This window comes from Lissotriton helveticus, chromosome 3_1, assembly GCF_964261635.1.
Source record: "Lissotriton helveticus chromosome 3_1, aLisHel1.1, whole genome shotgun sequence".
In the NCBI taxonomy this organism is placed as follows: Eukaryota; Metazoa; Chordata; class Amphibia; order Caudata; family Salamandridae; genus Lissotriton; species Lissotriton helveticus.
This window is the reverse complement of record NC_136061.1, coordinates 230,162,800-230,178,370: the sequence shown is the minus strand read 5'-3', so window position 1 is coordinate 230,178,370 and position 15,571 is coordinate 230,162,800. Positions and strand designations below refer to the sequence as shown.

Here is a 15,571-nt window from a genome sequence, read left to right as displayed (position 1 = left end):
GATTATATTCGAATTTAGGCTAATTGACCTGAATAAATAAAGTACACAAAATCATATCCTAAACTTACTTTACCTTCACAGTCTTATAAAGTCCTTTTAGAGCAAGAGACAAGACCCATGTCGCCTCTACTGCTTCAGAATAGGAGCTTTCCATGTTGGTCTGCAAAAGGTGACTTGTTATAAATGCCAAGTGCTGGAGATGGTGTCTGAACTGGGCTTGAAGGTCAGAACTTTCCTCATCACAATGATGGATTAGTTGATAGTCTTTCACTGCAAAATAGTAAAACAAATTAACTTTTAGAATAACATGCATGCCAGTTCCTTCAGTTTGCTATTCTCAAAGTGACATGTTGTACAGTGAATTGCAGGATGTAATGTACATGACTTTCAAATACCGCTTTAACTTTATAGACATTAACTTTAAAGATATAGACGAATCATAGCTGGACTCATTGTCGCAGGGCTCTGGCATGCCCCAGTTGCTAGCAGATTTCGGCAGTTCTAACCAAGAGAGGGTCTGGACTCCTGAACCAGGCTCACCTGGAGTGGGACTCTGGACCTGCAAGCAGCAGGTTAGTCCCTGCAATCAAAGATGGGCAGAACTTTTTACTTGATGTACTTTTTTTTTTTTTGTATTCCTCATATACCAGATTGGGTGTTCTAGCTAGGGCATCACCTCCTCCCTACATTGCGATGCACGGAACCTCGAGGATTATGGCCTTTGTAGGGAAGGAAGGCGAAAACCCCGCTCTAGACTTGGCTGTTTGCTTTGTCCACTCCATACCATTTCGACCTTGAGAATCCTTTCTTCGGCAGGAGAACAAGCACCAACAGTACCCAGGTGAAATCATAGGAACACTGTCATCGGTTCCGCCAAGCCACAAGGGCCGCCCAGATCTTATCTTGACTAGAACTATCGCAAGCCATATCGGACTCACTCACATAGATAATATATTTCAGGCATTCTATGAATGTAGGGGCTTTCTCTGACTTCCAGGCCTTACAAATTTCACGTCTTGATAGAATAATTATATAAAATATAAATTTAGTCATCAGATCCTGAAGCTGGTATTCTGCCCCTAACCCCCAAAAAATTATCCTAGAGGAGATCTCGATATTTATGCCTAGTACGTCAGATAAAAACTCTCCAATTTTAGTCCAATAGGGTAACAAACTTGGACATTCTGCGAACATGTGTATATCGTCTGCTGCAGGGGCCTTACAACGTGGACAGCTATATTCCAGCTTTGTAATTTTAACCAGTTTTTTTGGAGTTATGTTGACTCTATTTAGGGTGAACAGATGGTTGCGCTTTAAGGGGGCAGATTTCACCACTTTGTTTAAACATTTAAATGAGTCTCCCCATAATGCTAACAAGTTATCACATTGCAGGTCCTCTATACCTCCCCAGAGTTTGTTAAGTTCACTCTCTGAGATTTCATCCTTCTCATTTAAAGCCTCATACCAAAAGGAAATCTCCTTTTTCCATCTACCCTTTCTCATCACAGATTCAAATTTTGGGTTAGTTATGAACTCCCATGGGATGGTAGACCACCAGCTAGATAGCTGATAGTATTTGAATCTGGTGAGAGTTCCATTTGTCATCCTGGAGAGTGAATCCCACCCCAGTAGCTGGGAATTATCCGTAAGATCCTGCCATTGCATAATACCAGCTGTTTTAAGAGGAATTGATAATTGGTCTCTGAGACATTCTGGCGTCCCAGGCGAATCCCATATAGGGGCCTGGGGAGTGTAATATGGAATACCCAGTTTCTTTCTCACAAACACCCAATTTCTCAGGGCAGTTCCTAGCACCTTTAATCTAACCTTCTTGTAGAATCTTGGATCCCCAAATTTAAACAAAAAGAATTCTTGCCCTAAAGGGGTGCCATGTAGTAACGCCTGGAATAGCCGTCCTAAAGAAGATGTGTCAGCTTTGTCTGCCATACACCTGAAGTTTTTAAAATGAAAAGAATGACAATAATACAAAATATCTGGCATGGCAAGTCCTCCAGCTTTCAATTTCCGTCGCAATTTTTTTAAAGAAATTCTGGGCGATTTACAATTCCAGATGAAGGATCCGATTCTTCCCTGTAGTTTGGCAATATCTTTAGGATCAAATGACAATGGTATTGAATTAAAAAGGAAAGTAACCTTCGGCAAAATAACCATCTTAATTAAATTAACCCTTCCAAAGATGTTTAGTGGTAGGCCAGACCAACGTTGTAAAGTCTCACAGATGTCCTTGTAAACTCTATCCAAATTCACCTTGGATGTTTCTACAATGTTCTGAACTAAATGAATTCCAAGGTATTTCATCCAGGGTTTTGCTTCAGGAAGTTTATCCTCATAATTCCATTGCATGACCTCCGTTTTTTCTTTATTGATTCTATATCCTGAGATCACCCCAAAACCTTCGGCATGATGAAATAGGCGGTGGATGGATATCTCAGGATTAGATGTATACATTAGGAGGTCATCAGCATATAGTGCAAATCTCAGGTCTAACTCATTAATCTGGAAGGGTTTAATCAGAGTATCAGATCTTAGCTGGTTTACCAAAGGCCCTATATAAAGATTAAACAATAGAGGAGACAGGGGGCATCCCTGTCTGGTACCCCGTGTTATTTGAACCCAATCTGTTAGCAAATTATTTACGAGGAACTTGGCCTTAGGACTATGATATAGCGCTTTTATGGATGCTATAAAATTAGCTGGAATGCCAAACTTAGACAGAGCCTCCCATAGATATAACCAGTGGACCTGGTCAAAGGCCTTAGCGGCATCGATTGCCACGATAGTCAAGGGTTTTGTTTGCTCTGAAGCATAGTCTATTGCAGCAATGGCTTGATGGGTCAGTTCATTTAACTGCCTGCCTGGCATAAAGCCCCTTTGATCCTCATGTATTAAAGACTTAACTACTTTGGCCAATCTCGCCGCCAAAACCCCAGCAAAGATCTTATAATCTATATTTAGCAGCGAGATTGGCCTATATGACTCAACTGTCAGCGGGTCCTTATTGGGCTTTAGAACTAACGTTACTGTGGCTTCCAGCCAGGTCGGTGGGATGGACTGTCCCTCAAAATGTATCTTATTAAATAGAGACATAAGAATTGGAACTACTATGGCTGCCCCCATTTGATAAACTTCAACTGGAAGCCCATCTGGGCCAGCTGATTTTCCTCTGGCCATTCTTTTGAGCTGATCGTGAATCTCCCCCTCTTTAATCAAAGAGCCTAGCGTTAAACTATCCTCATTAGTTAAGTGTGGGAGGTTGAGCTCCTCCAGCCAGTGAGCTGCTTCTTCAGTGGAAGTTTTATTGTCTATATCTGTATATAGGTTCTGCATATATAGCTTAACTTCTTCCAATAGCTCCTCATTATTAAATGTTATTTCGCCAGAGCTCTGTATCTTTAGCCTGGTTATCTGGTTTCTAGTTCGATCGGACCTGGCCTTCCAAGCCAAAATACGACTTGATGTACTGCATGAGAGAGGTCAAGATGGCACTGAAGGAGGCCACAATTCTTTGGGCAGGGGCAGGGTAGCGGCTTAACCCTGTGAAAATGGACGGTGCACCAAAGGGAGTACTCGAAAGTTCCAGATCTTGATTCAAAAAAGTATTTTATTAAATTTATTTCCCATTAAAACAGACTCCTCAGCCAATGCGTTTCGTTCACATTGAACTTCGTCAGGGCTATTAAGGTGAGGGAACAATTCCGTGTTGTTTAGCTCGTTGCAGTACTGTTAGAATGTTGTCAAGCACGGGGGTTCCAGATGTGACCATATAATAGTTTGCCAATCTATTAATAGATAGGTAGTCGTCCGTCGCGACTACTTTGATCGTGACACTGCGAGTTATCCGGTGACCAAGATATAGGTCGGACTCTCCCAGAGTTATCAGGCTACTTGGACCCAAATTAACTATTTCAGTGAGAACGGACGACTACCTATCTATTAATAGATTGGCAAACTATTATATGGTCACATCTGGAACCCCCATGCTTGACATCATTCTAACAGTACTGCAACGAGCTAAACAACACAGAATTGTTCCCACACCTTAATAGCCCTGACGAAGTTCAATGTGAACGAAACGCGTTGTTTGAGGAGTCTGTTTTAATGGAAAATAAATTTAATAAAAGACTTTTTTGAATCAAGATCTTGAACTTTCAAGTACTCCCTTTGGTGCACCGTCCTTTTTCACATGAATTTTGGGATCTGCTTTGCAAGAGAGTATTGGTGTGGCATACTCTGGATGTCTTGTGCACAATCTTTGAATTTACCTCTCATACTTTGAAATACTGTGTGCATAACCTTAGTCAGCCGCTCTTTCGTTTTATCTAGCGGCATAACCCTGTCCTCCTTCAAGAGTGTTCCCCCATGAGGGAACAGCAGGGTGAGGTGAGGAGTGGAGTCTTCTTGAACAAATACCCAGACCCCTGCATTTAACCAGACTGCACGGGCAGATCTTGGTCTGCTGCAATGGTGTGGCTGAGTAAAACATGTGGAAGAGATCCAGAAAATTAGAGGGCTGATATGGAGTCTGGTATAGTTGAACTGAAGTTCTACGCATGGATACATTTCCTATGTCCAGCTTGAACTTTAGGAGCGATGTACGCACCAGAGTGAGTGAGGTCTATGGGAATTATTAAGGAGCATAGTGAAAACTCCTCAAAGTCATTCATGCCATCTAAGGAGAAACGAGGTAAGTGACAAGAAATACTTGTTGAGCGCTGTGTAATCGCACGTAGGTAACAAGAGAGAATTTAAAAGATATTGATAACCCCTGTCCCCCCTTATGTAACAGAGTTACTAACACACTATCTAAACACCTTCTGGAATACTATGGAGGGCATAGATCATAAGGTTTCCATCGTAGAAAGATCCCTGGACAAGATAAAAGGAGGACTAGAACAACCTGAGAGAAAGGTCTCTTGTTTTGACAAACAAGCAGATGAGTTAGAGACGAGACAAGCTACACTTGATCGCCAACTGAAGCTTCAAAACTGTGTGTTGCCCACTATTGTGCACTTGGAGGAACATGTTCCAATCTGGAAAATAAAATTAAGGCTGTCAGACCGAGATTCTTATTGCTATTGCCCTAAAGAAAGTAATAGGAAGTAGTTGCTTGGGTTCTTAATGGCTGAGGTAATGGAGCCTGAGAATTCAATTGTACTGGACATGCAGACAACTACCAGGTGGCTGCCAGGTTGCCATCAAGAGGGTCTGGAACCCATGGAGCTAGTGCAATCTTGGAAAGAGACAGTCCAGGCTTGAAGGACCAGTAACATTATATTACTGATCAAGTCAAGATAGTATAGAAAAAGTGCAAAGCTCTACTTTATATCTAAGGCAATTAACATTAGAATTTGTTTACATTTCTATAGTCTGTCTGGACTGCAATATATTTGGTGGAAGTATTTTAGTTGAATAAACCGAAGTCACATAGATGCTGCAAGTACTTGGGGAACCGCTTTGACTACTTTCTAGTCAGGGTCCTCAAGTGATCCATGGCCTGGTCCCATCTTGGTCGCAATTGTTTCAGTGGGTTGGAAGTGTGCGTAACTAGAGACTTAAATATATGTGAATTCCTCTTCTTCCCCAACTGGGACATTGTAACCTTCGCCTCAATGGGAATACATTGGGGCAACTTGTCCAGATCACTCTTATATACTTTGAGTGCTTGGCAAAGTTATAAGTAATGTCAGAATTGGGACATATGTAATGAGAAGTCAGATGCATATTAAGCAAAGTAAGTGATATGACTCCCGTTCCAGACCGCTGCCAGTTCAGGATAGCTGATGAGGTCGAAAGATCTTCGATTTGTTGTAGGTATGTACCGTACCAGAGCAGGGTTTCTGCAGTTAGGTACCTTACCCCCAATTCTACGTCAATGCTTAAAACAACATACATTCTTGTGGTCAAGGGTAGGGCCTGTTGACCGAGGGAATCATATAGTACATTTAACATTAGATGAGTTCTAACCTACAGCAGAGAGCAGCTCAATCTGTAAAGAGTCAGTCTTTAATGGTTGTTGTGAGAAGTTGGCCTGATATATAGTGCTCACTATTCTAGTGATCACTTTGTATCATACCAAACAACCCTTATTGATGATTGGTTGTAAGTCAACCTTATTAGACCAGCTATCCTAGTAGCATGGACACGAGCAGTCTTTAGGCTAAACTCTAGAGGGCGTGTTAAGCCAGCTGTTTTACTATCACATATACCCCTTGAACACCAAGTGAAAGGACACCACACAAGTTGTTATGAAAAATAAAGGATATTTATTTATAACAAGACTACCCTGAACTCTTTATGAGTCAGGGAGCTAAGCACAATACAAAACTCTTACGAAAATACTTTAAGTTGCACAATTTACACAAATGCCCGAGGGGCACGAAAAACCATATACACAAAAAGTGGAATGCGAAATACTAGCAGGTAAGTAACAAGATCCAGAGGCTTCAGGATCGCTAGGACTACACTACTGAACCCTAAGGTTAGGAGCAGGAGGCCTAGGGAGATCGGGTGCAGAGTGTGCACTCTCACGCGGGATGCGGGAAGAAGTCTATGGATGCTAGCGTTTCTAAAGTTACTGTTTCCGGACAAATCCGACTGGGTAGACTAAAAACGACAAAGGATCTGGACACTTGGATAGTGAACCTGTGCTGGAGTACCGAAATACTCAAGTTACCTAGCCCAGGGGCCGCGGCTGCATAGGGTTCAAAAGACGTCGGGAATCCTCGTTGAAGTCTATGGAGCCTGAAAGAAGAAGTTGCTGGCAGGCGACCAGTGAAGATGTTCGGAGTGATCCAAGCCTGGATCGGAGTTGAAGATGACCTGAAAGCAGAGGGGACTCAGTTCTTAATCACTAGCCAGTGATTATGTGGGCACCAGGATGGCACCGGATGAAGTCACCTCAACCAGGTGAGTGGACGACGCTGGACTCTGCAGTCACACGGGCTAGGAGGCGTTGTCGGCGTCCAGGCTGGAGGTGCGAGCTGTCCCACGAGGCTGTCGGCTGTCGGCGATGCTGGACTCAGGATTTGAGCAACAAACCTTGGCAAAGGCAAGCCCACGCGGTGGAGTCAAGATGGCGTCTGGAGTGGACCAGGAGGGTCCAGGGCACTTCTTGTTGGACAAGAAGCAAGGGCCAGTCTAGAGGACCTAGACCAGCGGTGAAAACGTCGTGGTACGTCGTCAAGAGGGTCACTAGCCAACGGGCAAGTGACCGGACAACGTGGCAAGTAGCAAAGAAGCAGAAGGGCCCCACGCAGATCTCGTGGATGCTGGGAGGCTGGACTTCGGTGCTGGAGCTGCTTAGGGTTAGGGCTTCTCAAACCCCAGTGCACTTACTCGAGGGTCTCTCGGGGGTCGTGCTGGTGAAGCGTCGTGCAGGTCTTGAAGATGGCCGGTCCCACGGGTCTCGTCACACCCACGAATCTCAGCTGGGCTGGATGATGCAGGTAGAGGTCAGAGATGGCAGGGAATCAGGGTCTCGTCGAGCTGGGCAGTCTTGATCCGGAGGATGGACGTGCAGCAAACCGCAAGAGCTTCGATGGTGCCTTCTGGTGCAGGGTGGCTACTCCTTAGCCACAAGGGAGAGTCTTCAGAAAAGTCAAGAGTTCCTTTCGTGGAAAGTAGTTCAAGATTCAGAATGATCTAATTTGGGAAGGGGGCCTGCTCCTACCTTTATCCTAAGAAAAGGGGCTGGCGCGCGACTAGGTCCTGCCCTATGGGTGGGACCAGGAGGGGGGTGGTTACACCCCTCTCCTTTGTCTTGTCTCACCCCAGCTCAGGGGCTGGTGTGCCCCAGGAACTGGTTTGAGCCGGCATATGCACAGTGAGCACCGGGGTGCCACTTGCAGTCACCTTCCTTTCAGCCCTGCCTACCTGGGATACACAAAATCCTGTCTGGGATGGTGCTAGCACCGCCCCTGACAGGAAACCCTTTGTCCAGGCCTCCGTTGCTGGAAGGACTCCCAGCAGCAAGAGGGCAGACTTGTATCTCGGTGGCAGCATCCATTTTGTGGAGCTGAGGCTGTGTCTGACTTTAACCGGGGTTCACAGTTACATACATGTCGTGCCCCTCTAGAAGGGTGGAATGCTAACCCCGTCGCCAGAATTGGCGAGGGGTTAGTATTCCAATTCGTATGATACCTTACTCAACATGTTTTGATAATGCTATACCAAAGTTAGCATTTAACCACGAGGATTATAATGCACTTAAGAGTATATGGTATAGCGTTATCATGGAACAGCTATTTGGACTTGGTTCCGTAAGCTGCAAACGGGCTCAGCTCATGCCAGAGCACCATCTCACATAATTCCAAGCACTCTGCCTTCAGGATTGATAAGGCCTGCCTTAGGAGTGACTGATAGGAATATATGTGTCCATTTTAAGTTTAGATATAGGTATACTACATCTAAAGCAAAGGGTGATTACACCACCTTGCCCCAGCTGTCGTGCAGCCAGTTGTGTCTGTTTGGGTGGCCAGCCAGGGGTGGCATAATACATGCTTCAGCCCCTGGTAGGCCCTGGGTACACCTATGCCCTGGATACCTAAGGTATGCTGTACAGGGACTGATAAGGTGGCCCAGTACCAATTGGTAAAATGCACCTAAGGTACATGGTTGTAATTTAGAGAGAGAACAGCTAGGCTGTGGGTCTGATTAGCAGGCCCACAGCCAGGGAAAGTCGTAAACCAGTGAAGCAAAAAGCAAAAATCTGGGGTGGCCATGGGATTGCAGACCCCACTCTCCTACAGTTGTAACCAGGTTTTGTCTGCTCTTCATATGACAATAGCACACATTTTTGGAATGAGATTAGGGGTGGCCTACCACCCCACAGAAAACCCTTGATTGATGACTGCAGTGGCTGGAGGGAACTTGGTGAGATGTCATATGGACATTTTACAGTACATATAAGAGGCAAGGGTGAGAAATCATCTCAAGCACCCATGAAAGGTTTGGAAATTAGGGCCCTAAGTGCCCTCTGGATCACAAAGCAAGAGGGCAGGATGGTGGCACCCAGGATTTCATCCACTCACATAGGAATTGTTCCAGGTGCATCTCTTCAAAGTTTTCCCCTATACCTACAGATCTGAGGTTATCAAGCTGCATTCAGAGCGTGCTCCTTAGCCTGTTTTTGGAGACCACCATGGGCCGAGGCAGGTGGGGTTCCGGGAGCCACGTTAGCTGTTTTTTGCAGGGGTGTGGGAGGATTTTGCCTGTGTACTTATGTGCCCTGGTGATGTGGAGGGGTCAGAGACAGAGCCTTCGCCACTGCTAGGCAGCAGTATAGGGATGTCAATCAGCACTGCCTGTGCCTCGGTGTCCTCAGGCTCCTCATCCAACACTACCGAATGCCCCCTAAAATATCAGGTACATCTGCAGCATGTTGTATCTGCATGGTGGAGTGGGCTCAACAGTGTTCCTTCTGCTGCCGAAGAGTCTTAGTGGAGAAGTGTGGCTCAAGGGTTAGAGCGGCAGACCCTGATGCAGAGGTCTGGCCCGTGACCAGGGTTCAATTCACGCCTCGGCGGGTCTTGGGCTCAATTTCCTCGGACCTGATAATTCTCGCCTTGGTGCCTATTCTAATCATGGGTCCCACTCTGCAACTCTAGGCAATAGCTTGCTTAATCTCCACAATGGCCACAACAGCGCTGGGATGCCTGGCTTCACCTTGCGGGTGCCCAGGAGTGGACATTTCACAGGGAAAAGCCAGGAAGGGTTCCACAGCGGTATGCGTTACAGCGCCAGGACACCCATGGTCATTAGTGCGCTTTACAAGTACAAATTACATTTACATTTACATTTCAAGCAAAAGGCCATGCACGCCTCACACAACACCTCGTTCTGCTCCGGGGACGAGCAGACATTACACACAGTGTGCTGGAATACTTGGCATGACACTTAGGACATAAGCTAAAAGGCATCCTTTCCAACACTCGTCATCGAGTATTTGAAGTTGGTGTCTGGAAATACACTGAAGTCGAACCGGGCGGATCAAAGAAATTGAAGGAACAGCAGTTGGTGAGTGTTTGTCATGTGCAGCCTTGTAGGTAGTTCTTTTGGTGGTCTCATGGCTGACTACATTTCCTTTCTAACTGTTTTCGGTGTCATTTGGTGTTTCTGAGTTCCTTTGTGTACCACTGGCCTGCTTGTTTGATCTACTTTGCTTGCTTGGTTTGATGGGTGTGAGTGAGTCCGCGGAGTTCTTGATCCAGGTATTGAAGTTGTTGATGTCCTTGTCAAGTTTGTCTATGGGGTTGAGCCATGCTGAGGGCGCTGAGCCAGTCTGTTTCTGTGATTTTGCCCCAGTTGTGTCTTGGAATGCTAAACCTGGTAGGGATGTTAACTTGGTGTGCTGATTTGGAAGTGGATGATTGAGTAGTCTGTTCATGTGAGCGGTCTAGTAGAGTTATATTTGATGGGGTCACTTGTGGTGAAGCACGAGTTACCCCTTTGTAAGAATATATCTGTAAGAGACATTAGTTAGTGATAGATTCCTTACCTTAGAATATCCCCAGGCGTCAGACTGGATCCGGAAAGTTTTGCTTATCAGTACCCCTGTGCGTCAGTAGGTGGCGTCCTGCGGCTCCGCGTCCGTCACTGGTGTCGTAAGCGCAGAGATGACGTCACAGAGACTACTTAGGCGCCACCCATGCGCGCTGATGTCAGTTCTGTACACGACTTTCCACGCCAGGAACGCAGAGCCATGCAAGATACTGCCCATTGGTGCATAAAATTAGGGCCCTGAAAAGGATGACCTTAACCCTAGTAATCGCTTCACAGAACGGGGAGGATGGGTGGGGCGGTAAGGAATCTATCACTTACAGATATATCGTTACACAAGTAGTAACATGTGCATCTTAAAGAGACACGTTAGTGATAGATTCCTTACCTAAGAATAGATACCCCCCAGCAATACCAACCCCGGTGGAGGGTCTGCGAACAGAATTACACCAGAAAGTCACAGAGAACAGAACGGCCAAAGAAGCCGCTCCCCCCCCCCCCCCCCCCCCCCGGACTTGACAGTCAAGGCAGTAATGCTTGGTAAACGTGTGCGAGGCCCACATAGCTACCATACAAATATCCTGCAAGGGAACACCGCGTCCCAAGGCAGTAGTGGCTGCTGTTGCCCTGGTGGAATGGGCACGCAAGCCCCACAGGAGGCGCCTTCTTTGCCTACGAGTAACAGGCCTTAATGCAGAGAACGACCCACTGAGAGATGGTCCGTTTGTGCACGGCCCAACCTTTTCTGGCACCCACGTAGCCAACAAAGAGCTGGTCATCCACCCAGAACTGATGTGTGGGGCTCAGGTAGAAGGAGAGTGCACGTTTTGGGTCCAGACAGTGAAGCCTCTCTTCCTCACTGGAAGAGACAGTTATGAAGGGGGTCGAAGGGAGCGCACTTCAGAAACGTCAAGACAAGGTTTAAGTCCCATTGAGGCATGATGAACGGCACGGGTGAGAACGTATGCGTAATGCCTTTCAGAAAACGGTTAACAACCGGGGACTTAAAAAGAGAAGGCTGATCAGGAAGCCGTAGAAAGGCAGAAATGGCCGAGAGATAGCCTTTGATAGTGCCCAGAGCAGAGCCCTGCTGGACCAAAGAAAGAAGGAACAGAAGAACCTCGGAAAGAGGGGCAGAAAGGGGATCGACAGCCTTCGCTGTGCACCATGCCACAAACTTGTTCCACCTGCAGGCGTCTACCATTTTTGTGGAGGAACGCCTGGCTGCCAGAATAAAATCACAGACTTCGGGAGGAAGATCGAAAGCTGTCAACTGTCGCTGCTCAATCTCCACGCAAGTAGGTGGAGGGTGAACAGGTTCGGGTGGAGGACCGTCCCCTGCTGCTGCAATAGAAGATCCTCCCGAAGAGGCAGTCGGATCGGGGGATCGATCGCCATGCTCAGTAGCTCGATATACCTGTATCTTCGTGCCCAATCCAGAGCCACAAGGATGACTCAGGCCCGGTCGCGCCGAATCTTCTTCAGCACTCTGGGCAGAAGTGGTATAGGCGGAAAGGTGTACAACAGACCGCAACTCCACTCGTGACGAAAAGCATCGCCAAGCGAGTGCCGCCTTGGAAATTCCAACGCGCAGAACTGATGACATTGGGCGGTCTCTTCGTTGGCAAATAGATTTAACCAAGGCTCTCCCCACTGCTGAAAGAGACCTTGCGCCACCTCCGAGTTCAGAGAACCTGCCAGGTGTTAACCACCAAGGTAATGCCCTGATATTACAGCCATGTACAGAGATGCAGAGCCTCTTGACAAAGGGTCCAGTTTGTTGCAATACCACATGGCGGTGGTGTTGTCCGTGAACACCCGCACTACACTCCACCGGACAGAGGGAAGGAATGCCTTCAGTGCAAGTCGAATCGCCCTCAGCTCCAGGAGGTTGAAATGGAGCGGGGACTACACCGTAGACCAGAGGCCTCTGATCTCCGCCTCTCCCACGTGGCCTCCCCATCCCAGGAGGGACGCGTCCGTCACCACTGTGTGCTCCGGTTGGGGAAGGGAGAGGGAAATGCCATTGACCCAATCGCAATTCGTGAGCAACCACTGCAAGTGTCGTGCAGTGCCCTCCAAGATCTGGACGTGATCAGACAGGTTGCCCTGATGCTGCGCCCACTGGAACTTCAGTTTCCACTGCAGAGCCCGCATATGCCATCCGGCATATCACACTAGCAGGATGCAGGAGGCCATCAGGCCCAGGAGCCGGAGGGTCATCCTGACTGAAACCCGGGAAAAAGGCTGAAAGATCGGAATCATAGCCTGAATATCCCGGACTCGCTGCTTGGGAGGATAGACCCGAAACAGCGTTGAATCCAGAACCGCTCCGATAAAGGGGAACTTCTGAGAGGGACTCAGGTGCGACTTCGGCACATTGATGGAGAACCCCAGCAAATGCAGGAGGTTGGCCGTAGTGTGGAGGTGGGTGCCAACTGCCTGGGGCTAGCCCGCCTTCAACAACCAGTCATCGAGGTAGGGGAAGACTGACACCCCTGACCTGCGCAGATGAGCTTCTACCACCGCCATCACTTTCGTGAACATCCGAGGGGCGCTGTTAAGGCCGAAAGAGCGCACGGCAAACTAAAAATGCTCCTGGCCTACCGTGAACTGCAGGTAAAGCCGGTGGGCCGGCAAGACGGGGATGAGAAAATAAGCATCCTGCAAGTCCAATGCTACCATCCAGTCTCCAGGGTCTAGGGCAGCCAGGACCTGAACCAGAGTCAGCATTTTGAATTTATCCTTCCGGAGGAAGCGACTGACGTCCCGGAGGTCCAAGATTGGGCGCAGGCCCTTCTTGTCCTTCTTGGGGTCCAGAAAGTAGTGGGAATAACAACCACTCCCTACTTCCTGCCCAGGAACGGACTCGATGGCCCCCTTGGCCAAAAGGGCCGTGACTTCCTGTTGGAGAAGAACCAGATGATTCCCAGGCACCGAGGTGGCATGGCTGGATGGGAGGACTGAAATGGAAGGGGGTAACCCTCGCGGATTAACTGCAGCACCCACTTGTCCGATGTAATATCGCACCAGTGGTGAAGGTGGTGGTGGATCCTGCCACCCACCTGCATGGAGTGCTCCACGAAGCTCGGTCTAGGAAGGTTTGGAGGTAGGAGCAGCGCGGGTGGAGGTGGACTGGCCCGCAAGCTGATTCCCAGACCCGCCCTTGCGGAAGCCACGACCACGGCCGCACTGAGGCTGGTTCTGCAAAGGCTTGTTGAAGAAACGTGCCTGGGTGCCTCTGCCCTGGCCACGAAAGGAACGAAAACCAGGAGTGGCCGGATTATTTGCAGACAGACCCGAGGACTTGGCCGTGGCCCGCGAGTCCTTAAAACGCTCCAACGCACTGTCAGCCTTATCGCAAAACAGGCGGGTGCCATCAAAGGGCATATTCATGAGCGAGCTCTGGACATCGGGTGAGAACCCAGTCGAACACAACCAGGCATGGCGTCGCAATGCCACCGTCGTAGAAATCGCCCTGCCCAACGAGTCTGCGGTGTCCAAACCACACCGAATGGCGAACTTAGCTTCAGCAATCGCTTGAGACAGGACAGCCTAGACCTCCTCAGGGCACTGAGGCAACATTTGAGCAACAGAATCCCACACTGCGTGAGAGTAGCGGCAGACGGTGTTCACCGACCGCAGCCCCAAGCTGGCCGAAGAGAACAACCGCTTATCAAACTGTTCCAGTTTCTTAGAGTCCTTGTCCGGGGGAGCCGTAGGAAAGGCACAGGGATATGAAAATAGGCATTTTGCAAGTCCAACACTACCATCCAGTCTTGCGGGTCTAGGGCAGACAAGACCTGAGCAAGCGTGAGCATTTTGAACTTCGCCTTCCGGAGGAAGCGATTGACGTTTCGAAGGTCTAAGATAGGACGCAGGCCCTTGTCCTTCTTTGGAATCAGGAAGTAGTGGGAGTAACAACCACGACCTACGTCTGGTGTTGGAAAGCGCTTGTTGGCCCACTTGGCAAAGAGGGCCGCAACTTCCTGTTGGAGATGTAGCAAGTGATCCCCTCAACATGTGATGGTACTGAGGTGGCATGGCTGGAGGGGTAGTCTCGAAGGGGAGGGAGTAGCCCCTTCGCACTATCTGCAAAACCCGCCTGTCCGAGGTGATGGTGCGCCAGTGGGGGAAGTGATGGCGAATCCTGCCACCCACTGACATTTGGTGGGCCTGAAACACCGGACTAGGAAGCTTTGGAAGCAGTGGTGTCAGGGGAGGTGGTGGACTGACCCGCCCGCTGGCTCGTTGAACCACCTCCGCGGGTCCCACGTCCGCGGCTGCACTGAGACTGTTGCTGCGCAGGCCTGTGGCTCTGAAACAAACGCGTTTTGGCGCCCCTGCCTTGGCCACGAAAGAAGCGAAAAGCAGAAGCGTAAGGAGTGCACATGGCCGAAAGGCCTAAGGACTTGACCGTAGCCTGCAAGTCCTTAAAACGCTCCAACGCACTATCTGCCTTGTCGCCAAAAAGGCGAGTGCCATCAAAGAGCATGTCCATCAGAGTGTTCTGGACATCCCCGGAAAAGCCAGTTGTCCTCAGTCAGGCGTTGCGGCGTAGGACCACTATCATTGAAATCGCCATGCCCAGCGAGTAGGCAGTGTCAAGACCACAACGAATTATGAACTTGGCTGAGTCTCTTCCCCTCAGCAATAACTTGGGAGAGCACCGTCCGGGCCACCTCCGAACACTGAGGCAGCACCTGCACAACTGTGTCCCACACAGAATTGGAATAACGGCCCAAGAGGCATGCAGTGTTCACAGACCGCAGCCCTGAACTGGCGGAAGTAATCATTTTCTTCCCAACGTGTTCCAGTTTCTTGGATTCCCTGTCTGGAGGTGAGGAAGGGAACGCGCTTGGGGACGTAGAGGCTTGGACGGCCAAGCTCTCAGGGGTTGGGTGTTGGGAGAGGAAAATGGGGGTGTATGACAATACAACACAAGTGAGTACAACGCGTGCCGTTACATCGCGGTTGTTAAAACGACTGCGATGTTACCACGCTATGCCATTACAATGCAAGTCTTTACATCGACTTGCGCTATATGGCGTGC

At 48.6% G+C, this 15,571-nt stretch overlaps 1 protein-coding gene across 1 annotated transcript in view; it reads right to left on the bottom strand.

Moving 5' to 3' along the window:
• ZZEF1 (zinc finger ZZ-type and EF-hand domain containing 1) overlaps nt 1-15,571 on the bottom strand; it is a 1,627,273-nt gene that overhangs the window by 515,292 nt on the left and 1,096,410 nt on the right. Inside the window, exon 43 of the mRNA XM_078679684.1 lies at nt 74-270. Within this exon, the coding sequence (XP_078535810.1) occupies nt 74-270 (197 nt within the window). The remainder of the gene's footprint in view (nt 1-73; nt 271-15,571) is intronic.